Genomic DNA, 18,026 nt, shown 5'->3' with positions numbered 1-18,026 from the left:
GTGCTAGTCTGGAGGGACCCATGGCACCCGACTCGAGTATAAGCCGAGGGTCACTTTTTCAGCACATATTGGGTGCTGAAAAACTAGGCTTATACTCGAGTATATACAGTACATTTACAGATAACTTTTAAAACACTCAACATTTTTACTATATTCGTATTGGAAATTTGCTTTGAATTACGTTTTTTTTTAAAACTAGTGAAAATCTATTTTTTTTAAAAAATGAAGACCACTTTCAGAATGTCTCAGAATATCAATGATCTATATACTAAAAGTAAATTTAAAGATGAACAACCACTATAAGTGTTACCTTTAGAGACCAATTAAAAAATGGCACGATTTCTGCATTTAAACATACCCACATTATATCCTGTTTTTGCCCAGTGTGCCACAGTCTAAAAAATATACAATTTTTTTGCATGTTTCATTTATTTTTATCATGACTGTTATTTTTAGTTTCACACACATAGTTTTATGTAATTGCTGCAATGGGCTTATTCTTGGTATGCAATCTGTTCTGCTTGTTGTACATAGACTTTCAAGTCAATGCTTATACTTAATGCTTTCCCAATAAAGCTGACTGACACGATCACCCCATTTTTTTGCCTTACTGCCCGCTATGCCATTTTGATTTAACTCTGTTAGATATGCTTGTTGGTATGGAGGGGTTATTACCCACTATGGGGTCTTGTGGTTAGTTTTGCTGGAATGACATTCAGATTTGGACACTAACCCCTATATGTAACAAAAGGCACTAAATTTGCCCAGGAGCAGAAACCCATAGCAACCAATAAGATGCTTGTTTTTAAACAGGTGACTAGTAAATGCTTTTTGCTTATTGGTTGATATAGGTGATAAGAAGTGTAGCATACTTTGCTTCTGATATTACATATCCCCTTATCTGTTTACTTTACTTTGCCTAAGAGATCTTAGACTGTAAGTTCCATTGGGAAAGCAAACAATCTTTCTAAAGCAATGCATAATATGCTAGTGCTTAATAAGTATTAAAGGAGAAGGAAAGGCTAATAAAGAGTTAATCTCAAGCTGCAGGCATACCTTCAGTTCTCTCAATAGTGGCCTTAAGTCTCCCCATATTTCACCTGTTCAGAAGATCAGAAGCCAAACAGGAAGAAAGAATGCTGAGCTGTGTAAAGAAAGTTCCCATAATGCCTCATTCCTGCACCAAGACAGAGACCAAGTGAACATGCTCAGTTAATTAGACAATGAGTAAGCTTCCTGCTGATTGGCTCAGATCCACATTCCTAAAGGTGGGGGAGTGAGTTCTTAGCATTCTTGAGGGAGGGGGGAGCAGGAGAGAGGAAAGAGCAGAGAGCTGCCTGTCTGTGGCACATGAATTACAGACACAAGAAATCTTTTGACAGAGAACTTAGTGCAGCGTTTCTGTGAGTGCTTATGGCTGTATTTACATAGACCTTTCTGATAAGGCTTCCTTAGTTTTTAACCTTTTTTTAACCTCTTTCTTCTTTAAATGTCTGATATATATATTATTATAGACAAGGTTTTGCTTAGTCATATTCTTCAGTTACATAATGAGTTTAATTATTCTAAATATCTTCCCAGCAAAACATCCCCTGCATGTTGTAACATAAATGTGAATTATTGTTATTTGTGGACTGGCAGCCTCTGTGTCACTGAAATATTTTGACTATCATCATTAGTTATCTGACATGTAATGCCTTGTCTCCTCTTATGTTACTTTGAAATTACTTGCTATTTAGAGGATTTATTCTCATATTAAACCATGAAAGATTATGTACTTGCCCTTCAGCACTTTTTTTAAAGTACGGTTTGCACTTTTTTCCATAAGTAAAGGAGAACTACACCCTCCCCATATGGCATTTGTACTATTAGTGCCTGTTCCGCCTATTTTAAAGATAGAGGGTGCGATGAAACAGCTTTACAGATGTTTTAAATCTGCTTTAGGCACTGAGATGGTAGTTGTTGTACAAGAGTATATTAGTGTTAATAGACACAAAACTCTTTTGTCTGTATTCAACATTTCTTCTTTATTATCTCTGATTAATGCAAGCAGTATGAAAACATTACTAAGTTAATGCCACATGGTGTTGTGTGGATAAACACCAGCCAAGTATCAGCCCCTACGCTGGTATCTGCCTTTTCCTGAGCCTGCACCCAGAGCCATTGTGTTGGCCCAGGTACAGGCACACAGAGAGGATTTCAGTGCCAAAATGCATAGTTGTGCATTGTGGTGCCAAAATCCACTCCACCAAAGGCTGATGCCAGTAAAGGGGCTGAATCTTGGCCTGCATTTATCCTTAAGCCTAGAATCTGCCCCATGTGGCATTAACATTATGCTTCAACTTTATTTTGATATTGCTTGTGTTTGTTTGGTATTAATTGTTCTTAATTGCATATGATATTATGGTTGTGGCAGCTAAAAAACACTGGTAGGAAGTATTCACAAGGGTGATTTTCATATATACAGCAAACAAGTTCTAGCAGAAGTGGCTGATCCTAGTTCAGCTGCTGAGCAATAGAATAATATTGGGTTGAAGAAAATCACTAATAAACTTCTTAACATGTTAAAAAAGCATTTAATGATCCTCTACCATGGGCTAGCTGTTTCCTTTTAGGAATATGGGGTTATTTTGACCACCAGTGACATCCAGCAGAAAACCGTGGTGGACAAAATGCGTTCCATTCTAAACAGTAAAAATTCAAACACATATATAGATTTTCCTGTCTGTCCAACAATGGCAAATATTTCTTTGTCGCAACAGTCTTTGGCATAATAAAAATAATTATCATATCGGTGCGCAGAGAGCTGACATGGAGGCTTTGTGACCTCTGTTAATAATAATACTGAAACCGTTGCATTCTCTACAGCCCCCACAGGACTCCACCATTGTTAAAAAGAACATACTCATAAACCTTACAAGCAAACACACAATTTTAACAATAACAGGGTTACTGAGGGTTTATTCACAAGTGGATATAATGTACTTTTATTTATTTATTTTTTTGCCCTGAAAGGGTACCGTTTCAATATTCACCAACAAAAAAATATCTAAATACTATTCAGTGCTTCCTACTTTCTTTGGTGACATAAGCTGTTTGATGTATAGAAAAATAAAGGCTGCAAGTTGTTTTAGAAGAATATGATTGTGTTGGCATATGTTCCATCCATGTCCGTAAATAAAATTCTCCAACAAGGCAGACTGTAGCAGAAGGCAATTTTGTCCAACATTTCCACAACTGTATTTTACAAATATCCACATTTGATATGGTTTTGAAATTCTGCAGTAAGAAGCCTGTCGCAAGATTCCATTTTAATCAAGATTCTTGCCATTGTCATTTTGCACAATAAACAAGGTCCGCTGTTTGATCATGATACACCAAGACAGAAAACACTTTCAACTCCATGTATCTGAATGTTCCTTTTGGACCTCTCTGCTTAAGGAAATACTGCCATGTATATTCAGTTAGGAATGCCATGATTATTTTATACTATCCCAGTAATCAGCATTTAGTTTTAATGGAATTTGCACTTCTGCCTTTTTCCTTCTTTTGAGATTTCCTTTCCTTCTACAAAAAAGTAATAAGGTTCCCATAACACAGAAGAGAATGCAGAGAATTACTACACCAAGAAAAATCAGCACATTCAGAGACCAAGAAAAATGGGCCATTTTGTGGTACTGTGTGCATGGGCTCAGCAGAATCACTTGGTTTTCAATAGGGACTTCTGTCTTGGCCATAATTAATGATTCTAGGTAACTCCTGTTGCTTATGCTATGATTGAGGAGGATGTTAATTCTAACAATAGTGGAAAGGGCTTCAGGATATCCTTGGTCACTTGCCTTTACCATAAACTGATAAAGGCCACAGTGGTGTGTTATGATGCTTTCTTTTAGTGTGATGTTACCTGTAATGTTATCAATTGTAAAGAGATCACCAAGGGGGCCCAGCTCCCCAAAGCCACTATACTGTATTGCTCCATTCATGCCAGCATCATAATCAACTGCATGAACCTTAGTTACAGAGGACCCCTTTAAAGTATCTGGGGGCACTAACACATATGAGAAATTTGAATCTGGCAGCAAAATCAGTGGTGCATTATCATTCATATCTAACACCATAATGTTTACTTTTACTGTGGAACTCAAGGGTGGGTTACCTTTGTCATGAGCTTCAATCCATAGCTCATACTTATACTCACTTTCATAGTCTAAGTAACCCTCAAGTAGTATGATATTCTTGTCTACAGAAAACGGCATGGTAGTGTTCAACATGGACAAAGATATTTCTCCATTTAATCCAGAATCAGCATCTGTTACATTTATGATTCCTACTGTACCATGCCGGGAAAGATTTTCAGGAACAGAGAATGTAAACTCATTGGTAAGGAATATAGGCATATTGTCATTTTGATCTAGAATAGTGATAATTACTGTGCATGAACCATTCTGTGCCGGTGATCCGTGATCTGAAGCCAAAACAATTACAGTGTAAGATGTTTTTTGTTCCCGGTCAAAAGAAACAGATGCTGTAAGGATTCCATGAGAGGCATCAATAAAAAATTCCATAGGCAACTCTGCACCAAAGCTATAGTCAATAATTCCATTGGATCCACTGTCTCTATCAAATGCAGAAAGCTCCAGTATAACAGCTCCTGGGCTGTTGTTTTCTTCTACAGATACTTCCAGCACACTCTGTGGAAATTGTGGAGCATTGTCATTTACATCTTCAAGCTTAACATTAAGTGACGCTTGGTAGACAATTAAATTGTCAAATGTAGCATTTCCAAGAACCTGAATTGTGTATTTTTGTTCCAGTTCAAAGTCTAAGATTCCACTTGTCAGTAGCAAATAGGTGTCTGGTGAATTTTCTGATACTTTTAGAGCGAAAGGTATTGTTCCATTTATGTAGACAGGTCTGAGGATGCTATAATCTGTGTCTTTAATTTCTAGGATAGCGATGATTGTATTTATAGGAACATCTTCTTTGACAGAAACTCCCTCCTCTCCTTGGGCTCCTATTACGCGGAATTCCATCCTTGGCTCTTTTCTTTTCAATTCTTGTATTGCTAATTTAACAGTAGCTACTGCAGGAGCACATCCAGGACCAATGGCTAAAACAGTAAGCTTGTGATTATTGGGTGAGTCTTCAGGTATAGGTGCAGCTAATCGGAGGATTCCAGTCATGCTTTCTAAATGAAAGAGTTTTTTGGATTCTGCTGGGACCCTGTTGCTGTATACGTACTGAATGATGCTGTTCTCACCAGTGTCCTCATCGACCGCCTCCAGCTGGGTAACTGTACTGTTGACAGAGCTGTTTCTTTGGAGAATGATAAACATATTACTTGTAAGGAAAACAGGACAGTTGTCATTTACATCCGTTATTTGCACTATAATCAAGGCACTTCCAGATAATGGGGGTTGTCCCTTATCAGAAGCAATTAAATCCATATAGTATTCACTTTTAGATTCATGATCCAAAGGCTGCTGTAGGGTTAATGAAAGTAACTGTGAATTGTTCCCCAATGTAAAAACATTATCAATACTGTTCAGATGATAGAGCAAAATACTGTTCTGTCCAGCATCTGGATCACTAGCTGAGTGGTCAATAGGAAATATGGTTCCTACTGCTGTATCCTCCTGAACAGAAATTGTAATAATCCTGTCTGTGAAAAATGGTGCATGGTCATTAATATCCAAAATAAAGATTTTAATCTTTGCAATTTCTGAATGTTCTTGAGAAGAAACAAATGCATCAATTTCTACAAAACACTGATTTAAAGTATCCTGTGGGCATAAATGTTCTCTGTCCAGTTTGAATGCAGTGGTATACAGATCTCCTGTCTGCTTGTCCAAATGGAAATAGATGGATGGTGGGAGAAGCTTGTACTGTAGTGGAGATGATTCCAAGCTGTTTGTCTTTAAAGATCCAATGTAGGTGCCTTCATTTTGCTCCTCTGGTATATAAAATGTAAGTTCTGATGCTGATGCTGTGAACTCCAGCAATGTGTAAAAAATAAACAGAATGGTGGGGCAAATCTGAAAAATAAATTGTTGGACAGAATACATAGAATAAATGCACAAATCAGTACAAATACTGTGTATAAGTTGACATATACACATATATACATATATATACAGTATATAGTAAGGCACAAAAACCACACTCTCAGGACAACTTTTTTTGTGCCTTACTATGTTGTGATAATAATCCTGCACCAATACAGGTTTTGCAGCAGGTAATGTTGTTTTCAAGTTACTAGCTTAGGAAAAGCCAAATTAATAGGTCCTTGAAGTGAATGCAGGGGTGTTTTCAGCCCCTGAGCTGCCAGAGGCGGCCCCTCACTAGTATAGAGAACCCAATTGCGCTCCCTACACTAGCAGAGTGTAGAATTTCGTTTTAAAACCGGAAATTCAGCTCTTAAAGTTACTAGGATCAGCTTTTTGCCACTCCTGGTAACTTTGTGGGCGCTGGGCCCCTGAGTGAATTGAGGGAGAGAAGGAAAGACCCTCCATTCCGAACTCCAGTTAACATTTTCAGTTGGCCAGCTGTAGGGAGCTGCCTGATTAGGCTGCAGGTGAGCAGCCTATAAATGGGCTGTGGGATTACCCAGCAAGTGGTTGGGGGTTGGTTCTTGGCTCAGAGTAGGTCACTCTCAGAGCAGGGCACAGGGCAGGAAGGTTGCCTGCCTGTGTGAGGAACTCCCAGAGGAGCTGGGGGTGCCTCCTGCCACTGCAAAGAGCAGAGGGAGTCGTGAGAGCTGAGAAGAGTCAGCAAGGCTTAAGGTGAAGGGTGTTCACGAGTGAGGTCCCCGTGGGTGTGTGAAAGTCACTGGGGATGGTGAGAAGCCCCGTAAAGGTTCCAGTAAAGGTTCCAGTTTGGAAGTTACCCTGGTAGGGGAGAGTCCCAGAGAGGGGACACATTTTAAAGAAGTTTGCTGAATTGTATGTTGATGAACTGTGTTCCTGTGAGCTTTATGTTGGGAAGAATTTGCCTGTGTTTTTGCCTGAAGAAGTGGTGTCCCTGTCTCTATGCTCCAGATCCTCTGCTTACCTGCCTACTATAGCTAATTTCCCCCAAAAACTACATGTACAGGCTGTCAGCATGTCACAATATATATATACTGTGTGTAAGGGAGTTTCAGAAGGGGCTCTAACTGACAGCACAGCAACAAAATTATTTTAATGAAGAAAGATATTTTGAATATTATTAGCCCTTTACAAGTTTACGTCCAGCTTGCATCAGCATAAATACAAATAAATGCAACAATACAAAGCTCGTATAGAGTAACCTTTCCTTGTAATCTAACAAAAGCCAGAGGGACACAGGTTGGATATCACAATACACATGCTATAATCTTTAATTTTTAGTTTACTTTTTACTTTCATTTACATGTCCACACCAAAGGGCCATGTGATGCTTTTTCCCCTACTCTAAAACTGACTCTGTTAGTTACACAATACAGCAAAAGATTAAAACACTGTTAGTACATATAACATTGTTGCTTCATTCAAATATAACTTACCTGATGCTGATGATATGCTTTGTTTTGAAAAAGGAAAATGTGTGTTCGATTGTAAGCAACAGTTTTGTGTGGCACGGTGGCATGATATGTATGTCTAAAACATAACCTACACAATGCATTTTGAGAATTGTACATGTACCATAGTTTTCTGTTTAGAAGAATTCCCTCCATGCTAGCCCCATTCAGAAAGACAAGATAATTAGTTATAAGAAAAAAAAAAAATGACTGCTATTAATGCATAGGAAAGGACCTAGGAAGTGACTCTTGTTCCATATCAAGCCCTTGTGACCAAGGGCAATGTATTGTATACTTGTGCCTTGGACCCTGAATAGTAGGTAGTAAGTTCAGTGCTACATACTGTAGTTTGTATAAGAAGTAGCATTAATATATAGTTTGCATACCTGTATACGCTCCATGTGTTCAGAAACACGCAGGTATTCCTCTGTGAGCAGCACGGATGAAGAAAGTAGTCAGATCACTTGTCTGTGTTTGAATTGTAAGGAAATCTCTTCTGCTTGGTTGTGTATGTATGGGTGGAGTAAAATCATACCTTTCTTTGTTGCAGATAGAATTCCCAACCTTTGTAGCCTGAGGTAAAGATACCCACGTGTTTGCCAGATAATATTGCAGAAGTTGTTTCTGGTTCAACCATTCATCTCTTTTCAACCCACTCGAAAAGTAAGAAGTAAGGAAATAGGAGTTCTAAAAAAGGCGAACTCAAAGTGTAAGCTTTTCACCACCCACAAGGATTATAAAGAATGATTTGCTTTGCTGAAAGGCTAAGCCATTATACAGTAGTCTAATTACATGTTATAGAACACAATGTTCTTTACCTACCGAGATGAAGTGTCATTCATGGAGGTACAATTTTGTTTTCTGCTTATACAATTGGTAGCACACATATACATCTCTTAGTATAAGCATTGTAATTCCATGAAATATGTATATTGGCATTTTTGCAACAGATCCCAATTATAATCACCAAGCGAGCACAGTTTCTTCTCTTGAAGGACAAAAAAAGTTATAATAAAGACACCAATAAGCAATGGGCATCGATCAAGTGCAAGTTAATAATCAAAGACCAGCCCTGGCCATCTTCTAAGGTTAATGTTGTTTAGGTGGAACACAATCACACATATATACATGTACATGGAGTAATGTTTCTTTTTTTTTTTTTATAGGTGGCATATCCTATAATTAACTTTTGTGTGCAATTTATTAAAAATTGTGTGTTGAGATGTGCTTGTATCATAGGAAGTTTTACACTAGAGAGGTCATTTACCTTCTGTGCTGCAATGTGCAAAGTGCAATTTTGGATGCAATCACCAGGTTTCTTACCCAAAATGCAGTATTTGAAAAGCTGAAACGTCCGAAGGCTTGCAATTTTTTCTTACTCAGTTAGCCAATAAAAGGTGTCACTTAACCTTAAATTTTCTTCAGTAAGGATGTTATTCCATTGCAGCAGAGAAGTCAGCAGATAATGAATGACTAGCAGATATGGAGGGTTAGTATGAGGAGGTCTTAGAAGGTGAATGGCTTGCCAACACAAATTCATTTCTGCCAACATTGATTGGCAGAGGTCAGGCAAGGGCCTGTTCTGTTGAATTGCTTTATTTTTAGGATGCATTTGAACCCTGTTTATTTTTCTGAATGAACTAAGATTTTGTGTCTGATATACGTGGTTAGTTTATTTAGCATAAATGTCATAAGTGAGAGGCTGGTTTTTCTTGTCTTTGGGCATTCTTTGTCTTCAAAATATATTTGCACTCCAGGGGCGCCACAGTTTCTGAATGTGATACCACCAGTGTTATAACATTTGTGTTCAATTCAGTTTCAGTGCCTTGTTTGATGTGCAGAGCTGTCACCCCCCACCTCCCCATTTCTCCAGGATTTACCTTCTCCCGTTCCCCAGCAGCATTCTCCTGATTTTTTCCGAAGTCCTGCTTTCTCTTCTGCACAGTAAGCATTCGGTGACACCATTTGATGCATTTGCACATTTTCAGCTGCAATTTTGCACAAGCATAGGACGTCACTTCCGAAAGTGTGCATGACATCATTTCCAGGTATCAGGAAAATTTCTGACGCACACTGCATTTCCCCCAAGTGTCATAGCTGTCAGGTTGACAGCTCTGGACATGTGTAAGCTTCAGGCTTAGGGGTGGATCTAATGGGTAGTGCATTAGATGACATAATAAAATATTAGTCACACTACTATAACTGTACAATGCCATATTATTTAGGAGCAGAATTACCACTTCTCAATTCCTAGTAAAACTAGAGCACCAGTAAATCATTGCTCGATAATGCAATGTTACCTTCCTACAAGGACAATGAAGATATAAATTTAGCTCAGCACTTACAAAACCAGTTAGGGATTTGTGTGTGTATTACTTTATACTGTTAACAAAGAAGTACATAGCTCTAAAGTAAATCTCATAATTAACAACACCAAAGATTGTTGAGAAAAAGGAAAAAAAAACAAGATTCCATTGTGTATGTAACTGAGCAGCTTCTAGGTAAAACTGCAATGAACATTTGTCTTTCCTTCTTTTGTTTGCACACATAGATATGTATAAAGGCAGACAAAAGGCCACTTACAATGACTTCTCTTCTCCACCCTACTCTGTGACCGCTAGGAACAAGTGCTGAAATTGTCAGAACTCCAGGACAATCAATTATATATACACGGAAGGACTCATCTGTAAGCTAAATACATGCTTACTACTAGCTATATTCCATGTTTGAAGTTGTTAGTGAAAGTACATGTCTAGCAAAACACAGACTGTATAAAGGCTGCTTTGGTATATTTGTCATAGACATTTTATTGGGAAGCTATAAATATTACTATTTATGGAGACTATTAGACATCTAACACTTTCAGATTATTTTAATGACCTGCCAATAATGTAACAATAATGTGACAATGCTTATTATGTAATGCAAGGTGCAGTTTGCGACAGGTGAAATCACCTATAGCAACCAATCAGCAAGTAGCATTTATTTTTAAAAACAAACATATTATTGGTTACTATGGGTTACTGGGCCTGGACAAACCCTGTGCCTTTTATTACATATGGGGTATAGAGCTCAGCTAAAGAAATATCTCTAGCTTAGTTAGAGGAACAATGATGATGCGCACAGACTTAACCCCCTGCAGGGGCGGGCCAAGCCGACCGGGCGCCCTAGGCAAACCGGTCGGCCGCCTCCCCCTTTCACCCCCCCCCCGCGTGTGTGTTTTGGCATTCGGCACTCTCTCTTCCCTCCCCCCCCGCGAAAGGCGCATGTGCACCAAAGCAAACGCAAGGGGGGGGGGGGGTGCGATCCGATCGGTCATTGCCTCCACCACTAATGACAAGCGGCGGGGGCAATGCCAAAGTAGCACAGACTAGGGGTAGGCAGGAGAGGCTCCTGCCTGGCACCCCCAATCATCGCGCCCTAGGCAGCTGCTTCTTCTGCCTACCCCTAGTTCCGGCCCTGACCTCCTGTGTAGTTTTTATGTCATCATCAACTGATGTCCGCACACTTTCAAACCGTGTGATCAGTCTGTTTTTAAGTTTCGGCCATAACATATACATTTTGCTATAACATGTAAAGTAGTATAGAAAGTGTATATGTTATAGGCACACACTATTGAAACCATTGTAAAAGATACACTTCATGGATTAACTTTCATCACTTTATCTGTTCACTTTTATAAAACCAATGTGTACAAGTCTGAGCAAAGTCCTAAACTTGTTATATTAAACTAAATTTGTAGCTGCAAGTTAAAACAATAAATCGTATCTTGTTATGTTTAGCTCCACTGGAAACATTCAGGAATGATGCTATAGCTGACACATTGAGGGATGTCTATAAAATGGCACAGCTATGACTTCCTTTTGAATACTGGGGTCTAGGAAGTTAATTGTGAGGGATTGCCATCATCGCAAAGGTCTCACTATTTTGCCTCCCTAATTACTGATGTGAGAGTCATCAAAAAAGCCAGGAGAGAAAACTCAGTAACCTGACATAGTCCTTCTAATTGTGATACAGTGACTGTCATTGCTGAGCTGCAGGCTGGAAAGCAGGCATTTTTAAAAGGTCCCATTAATAGTGCCCAATAAATCTGCTAAACTAGATAGAACAAACTGAGTGCATTGCAGGATAGTCTGTCTCCTATATTCTGAAGATTGGAGATCAGTCCTAATAGAACATTCTGGAAGTGTTCAAGCCTCAAATCACCAATGATTTATAAAAGACAGAATGTGAAATCAAATTGGAAATGGCATAACTTCAAGAAAATGTGTGAACAACTCCTTTGAAGGGGTGGTTCACCCTTAAGTTATTTTATAATATGATATAGAATTCCTAGCAACTTTGCAACTGGTTTTCATTATTTTTTTTTTTTTATAGTTTTTGATTTATTATACTTTCTCTTCTGCCTCTTTTCCTCGTTCAAATGTGGGTCACTGACCTGGCAGCCAAAAACTATTGCTCTGTAAGGCTTCAATTGTATTATCATTGTTACTTTTTATTACTTATCTTTCTATGCAGGCCCACTACTATTCATATTCCCATCTCTTGTTTAAACCACTGCCTGGCTGCTAGGGTAAATAAGACCCTAGCAACCTGATAGCTGCTAAAATACCAAATAGAGAGCTGCTGAACAAAAAGCTAAATCAATCAAAAATAAAATTTATCAAAAATAAAAAATGAAGACCAATTGCAAATTGTCTCACAATATCAACGTCTACATCATATTAAAAGTTAAATTAAGGTGAACTACTCCTTTAAGGAGGAATATTTTAATGTAAATGGCTGTCCAGTTCAGAAATTGTGCTGTATATTTAGGAGATTGTAAGCTCTTGTGAGCTCACTGATCCTCCTGCTTGTAATTGTAAGCCCCCTGTTTGTTATAGGGTAATGTAATATGCCAGTGCTATACTAGAAGATGATGATAATTAAAAAGCATACACATATTCTGAAGTTAGGGGAGCTCTGTAAAACAATAACAAACACTCTTTGAAATGGTTCTTTATAAACCTTTGAAGTGGTAAATCTGTTCTTATCTCTTAACTTGTAGCTTTAGGAGTGATTAACAGCGCTTGTGTTCTGTTTCCTGCACCCCACTGAAGCGTAGGTATAGATTTCTGGGAAAACACTACTATTACTTTTGTTTAAACATGGCAATTTTTTTTTACTGGATGATGTCACGGGCTTGTATTAAGCTGATGCACTGTTCTGATTCCTTCTTTAACAGATCAAAGAGAGGCTTTAATAAAGTTCAGGTATAGGACCCCTTATCCGGAAACCCATTATCCAGAAAGTTCCAAATTACGGAAAGGCCATCTCCCATAGACTCCATTATAAGCAAATTATATATATATCTAAACACTCACATATATAAACCATATACACCAACATCGATACTAACTGTAGATATCAGTATCACAATAGCCTTGGATATTCTGATTGTTCAAGAACTCATCCAAGCCCATCCAAGGCAACAGAATCTGCCATTACAACATCTCTAGGAAGGGCATTTCCCAACCTCACTGCCCTCACTGTGAAAAAACACCTACACTGCTTCAAATGGAAGCTCCGTTCTTCTAATCTAAAGGGGGGCCTGTGGTGTGTTCATCGTTTTTATGGGAAAAAAGAACACCCCCTATCTGCCTAATGTATCTAATGTATTTGTATAGCTGCAACTTGCAAGGTGCAACTTTTCCCAGTGTTAGTAGATGAAGCAGACCCTGTCCTAATGGGTGTTACATAGTCTGCCCGTCACATGACATTGAGACAGAAAATACGTTTCTAGCGAGGCTGCCCTAAGCTTTTCTACTACTTCTATTCCAAAAAAATAGTCCATCTGCAGTTAGTGTCTATCATGTAAATATGGGCTCTTTACTGGTAAGGGTGATTAATTTATCTGTATCCCACAAGATAAAGCTTAAAAGTGGCACCAGAACTTGTTGAAATGAATGTAAGACAATATAACAATAGCTCATTTTTGTTTATATTTTTGTCACTGTACCCAGGCATGTTACCCAGAGTGACTCATAGAGCTGCAATCAGCCCTTCTCAGTTGCCCCGCTGAGCTTTTCCTACTTTTCTGTGCATTGCAGAGTATGGAGCAATTCCATCCAGTGCAGATACAGTCAACTTCAGGCATGATAAACAGCTTGTTGGAGGACACACCTAAATCCCTGGAGGGTTGTAATGTTTTAAGAGAAGAATTCTTTTGCTTCCTTCAGTTAAATCAACCTGAATATATTCTGTACTTGCAGGGCCTACATGTACGTACCACAAGCATATATACAGATATAAGTATGCTGAACACACATTCTATAAACAAATTTATGTTTAGTTTTCTTCCTGCTGATGCCAATTAATTGCAGAGGATGCAGTGCATGAAAGTATTTCACATCTTCATTGGGCTCAGTTCTGGGGCATTCTAAAACTTAGGGCCACAAGTGGACCCAGGGCAAAGATTTCATTGGTCATGCCCCTGCAGCTGCCCTGCCTTCCTCCCTGTGAGGGAGTGCCTCTAACTTGGATGGTATCAAATCTGTGTATGTATGCACAGCACTGTGAAATTACCTCTGTACCAGGGTTGCCATCTCACCTCTTTAATACCAGCCACATATTGACTACATATCCTCTGTGGCTAATTAGCAACCAATTTAGATGCATTCTGCAGACTGAACTGATTTGTGTGCAGTCATGCAGCATGCATCTAAATGAATTGCTAACCAGCTATGCAGAATAGCTGAATTCAGTATGTGGCCACATATGAAGTTGCAACCCTAGTACCAGACAGAGGGGATAATTTTTAATGGGAATTAGCAGTAGTAGACTGACAGTTTGGGTGATACTCACACTTTACAGATGACACATATAAGGGTTCATTTATCTGCTCATTTATAGCTTCATCTCAGTCACTGTGCATGAAGTCTCCACAATAAAGTCACTAAGATGAAGCTATAAGGCTCAAGCTCTCCAGGTAACTACTCATTTACCTGTTGCAAGAGCTGCAGGCCTAATGAGAGCACATCTGTAAGGAGACGTAAGTACAGGGATCACCAGTGCAAGCAGTTCACTTAGTTCACTCTGCACTATTACTAGAAGTTTTAGCGCAGTGAGGGTTTTCACGTACATAAAAAAGCATTAAAAAGTGCATGGTACCTTATTATTTTTGAAGAACTGTACTAATTTTTACATTTGTTTTAATCCATAGCTATTTTTGTCGATTATTCATTAATCCGAAAAGAAAACAGACAAGGATCTTGGAATTGCTGTTTGGTAATACTTGGAGCTGTAGTTTAATAATAGCCACAGTCACAATATTCACCTTATTCTTATTCATGATGAGCATTTGTTTCTTCTATTAAATCAGTGGTTTTGAAATATATTTTAATAAATATTTCTATTTTTTTTTACTTTGCCTATTAAACATTGCACCATTAGGTGTCAGTGTTGTACAAGGAATCTCTACAGCCGGTCTCCATGCAATAAATTGTCTGGTTGTTTTATTATGCATTAGTTATTAGGAGGATAGCATAATGATGCTTCCTGATAGGTGGGTGTAATGGCAGAAAGCAGAGAATCTCTCTCAGACGTCTCTGCTTAATATCTGTTCTAATTAGGTCCCTGCTCCAAGTACAGTAGGAACTACCAGAAACAGGTAATAAAAAAAAAAAACAGGCCTCTGACTGATATCAGATAAAAATACAAAGCAAAACTCATATTATTTTCTCTTTGTGTTACCATATTCAATGAGTTTTGTGCAATTTTAAACTAGTTGCAGCATATTCTAATTAAAATGGACAGAAACATAACGTGCCTAAGCAAAGATCAAAACTGTAAAAATATTATGTGGTAGAGTTAACAAAACCCAAGATGTGATTTTTTTTAGAATCCAGGAATTGATCTTCTAATATATTTTAGAGGTTTTAATAATTGTTGTGCTGTGATGTGCTATAATTGTCGTATCTTGTAGCCCGGAGCACAAAGAAATCATAGCTAATGCTGCCTTAAGCGCATTATCCTAACCCCTTGAAACATATTATGGCATATATATATATATTAAGTCATTTTAATACAAAAAATGCATTGCAGGCACTCTAAAATATAAATCTTAATATTGAATGACAGGGTTGTAGCCCTAAATAATATATCTCCCAGTTCCAGAGCAGGCAGTTGCATTATATCTCCTAATTCCAGAGCAGGCAGTTGCATTATATCCCCCAGCGCCAGAGCAGGCAGTTGCATTATATCTCCCAGCTCCAGAGCAGGCAGCTGCATTATATCTCCCAGCTCCAGAGCAGGCAGTTGCATTAAATCTCCCAGCTCCAGAGCGGTCAGTTGCATTATATATCCCAGTTCCAGAGCAGGCAGTTGCATTATATCTTTCAGCTCCAGAGCAGGCTTTTGCATTATATCTCGCAGTTCCAGAGCAGGCAGTTGCATTATATCTGCAGTTGCATTAAAATGGAAAATGTTAGTGAACCAGGGTTGGACTGGGGGTGCAGAGCTCATCGGGCCACGTCCTCTAACCCGCCCCAGGGGCCCCCCTAACCCCCCTCAGGGTCCACCATCTCCCGCCCCAGGGTCCCTACAGGTGCCCACTCCAGCCGCGTCCTCTAACCCCCCCCCAGGGGCCCCCCTAACCCCTCGCAGGGTCCACCACCTGAAGCCCTCCCTGAGTGCACATAAATTAAACGCGTCAGGGGAGGAACAGTCGGGCAGGGGGAGCGCCAGCAAGGGTCGAGTCTGGATTTCTCCCGGTAAATCTGGTTCTCTCTGCGTAAATCTGGTTCCATCTTCTTTCATCCTGCAGTTGAAGATGAAAGCATTAACTGCAGTTTTAAGTAAATATGATTGAGCAGCAATGTTTATATTCTCTTGATACAATGGGATCCTCTTGATGCTATTGTGCTGCACCTACTGCAATTAAATCCCAGTGCGGCAAAATTAATGTAGCTGCATGTGCGCATCGTCACAAATCAGACACAGTTGTGCCAAATATTTTCTAAGCCAGTCAGTCAGGCATCATTTTTTTTGTTTGGAGTGTGAGTGTCACCTCTCAAATATGGAGATCACAATCTTGGAGATCACACCAGCGAATGAGTAAGTTCTAGGGCTTGTTATCATATTACAGATTTGTCAAAGAACAAGGCAGAAAAAGAGCAGATACGGATGTGGCAAGGAGTGGTAGTGGGTTTAGTACCCCAGTGGTATCCACCATAAAGGGATCTGCAGTGAGCAGAGGTGGCCATATACGTAGGCGATATAGTTGATTTAGCTAGGGCACTGTCAGTCAGTCAGGGAGGTCAATAAAGGCTCCATAGTAATATTGTGAGAAACTCACAGTTCACATATTAATTCACAGAACCTCCACCTACTGAAATGGGTTGAAAGTGAAACAAGCATGTGCAACTGTAATAGGAACATACTAGGCCTATGGGACTTATTATAGTAGCACATGCAACCTGTCTGATGTCACCTTATTAAAGTAACAGTTACTAGAGATGACTCGCAGATGGGTGAATTTAAAATCTTAAGGCACAGAAATGGTTACTTTTTCTAATTCGTAAACACCAAAGAATTCCAACAGGGCACATCAGTCGCAGCAAGATGCAGCTTATTAGTGGCAGCTTGGGCGTTACAGTGATATAACCATTCTCTCTAAATGCAGGGGTCTGTAACCTGCGGCAGTACCCATATGTCTTGGAAAGTCACTTTCCCTTAAAAACACAAATATGAAAAAGGTCTGTTCCTGTGATTTGGCCATAGGGCTGCAAATAATGTATCTATTTCTTCCGCTTTTTTGTACTGTATGACATTGATATCTCTGGGAAGTAAAGCTTATCTGTATTTTCCCTGCTTACACAATGGCCTCATTGTTAACCCAAACGGACTATAGTTGGTTATTCCTTTGTACATTTGTCTTACACTTGTGTAGCTGAAGGCAACAATTCGATTGTAATGATTTTAGTTGTGGGGTTGAACTTCATGAAACTGTGTCTTTTTTTTTAACTTCAGCCGCTGGCTTTTGTTACCATGTTAACATTTGCATTGTAAAGCCTTCTCCCACACAAGATGTATAACAGAAGTAAGTGTTTATAACGTGTTTATCTAAGGGCCAAGAAACACTGAAATATTTACGTCTTTACCAAAAGTGGGTAAGATGCCAAAACAGAAGTTGGGGTGAATTAGGTTTAACATGTGAGGATCAGGGGCGGAACAATAGGGAATTACACAATTACTGGCCTTGGCTGGTGTTTTACTGGCTAGGTAGGTTAAATGCCAGCTGCAGCACTTGTCCCAGGAAAAGTAGCATAAATGTATATCCCTGTTCATACAACTATACAGTACGTCTCAAACTGCACACGAGCTATAGTTCCTAGCCAATCACATGGCACCTGAGGGTACTGGGAGTTGCTCAGCTTCTTTAGGACAGAGGAACTTGACTTCTGGACTGTGGGTGGGCAAGTGGGTATGCAGAAGTTTCAAAGCTCTTACT

General features: G+C 39.2%; 1 protein-coding gene and 1 long non-coding RNA gene across 2 annotated transcripts; one reads left to right on the top strand and one right to left on the bottom strand.

Annotated features, from left to right (window-relative positions):
* Window positions 1-2,010: 2,010 nt before the first annotated feature.
* LOC100485160 (protocadherin-20) lies at window positions 2,011-8,011 on the bottom strand. Its single transcript, XM_031892160.1, has 2 exons — window positions 7,924-8,011; window positions 2,011-6,035 (listed from the first exon to the last, which is right to left on the bottom strand). The coding sequence occupies exons 1-2, from the start codon at window positions 7,936-7,938 to the stop codon at window positions 3,480-3,482; spliced, it is 2,571 nt and encodes an 856-aa protein (XP_031748020.1). The 5' UTR covers window positions 7,939-8,011; the 3' UTR covers window positions 2,011-3,479.
* Window positions 8,012-13,554: 5,543 nt separating this feature from the next.
* On the top strand, window positions 13,555-14,940 carry LOC116406938. Its single transcript, XR_004219898.1, has 2 exons — window positions 13,555-13,797; window positions 14,739-14,940. It is a non-coding gene; the product is annotated as an uncharacterized LOC116406938 (long non-coding RNA).
* Window positions 14,941-18,026: the final 3,086 nt, after the last annotated feature.

Source organism: Xenopus tropicalis, chromosome 8 (genome assembly GCF_000004195.4).
Source record: "Xenopus tropicalis strain Nigerian chromosome 8, UCB_Xtro_10.0, whole genome shotgun sequence".
Taxonomy (NCBI): Eukaryota; Metazoa; Chordata; class Amphibia; order Anura; family Pipidae; genus Xenopus; species Xenopus tropicalis.
The sequence above is the reverse complement of the archived record's forward strand: the minus strand, read 5'-3'. Positions and strand labels throughout refer to the sequence as shown.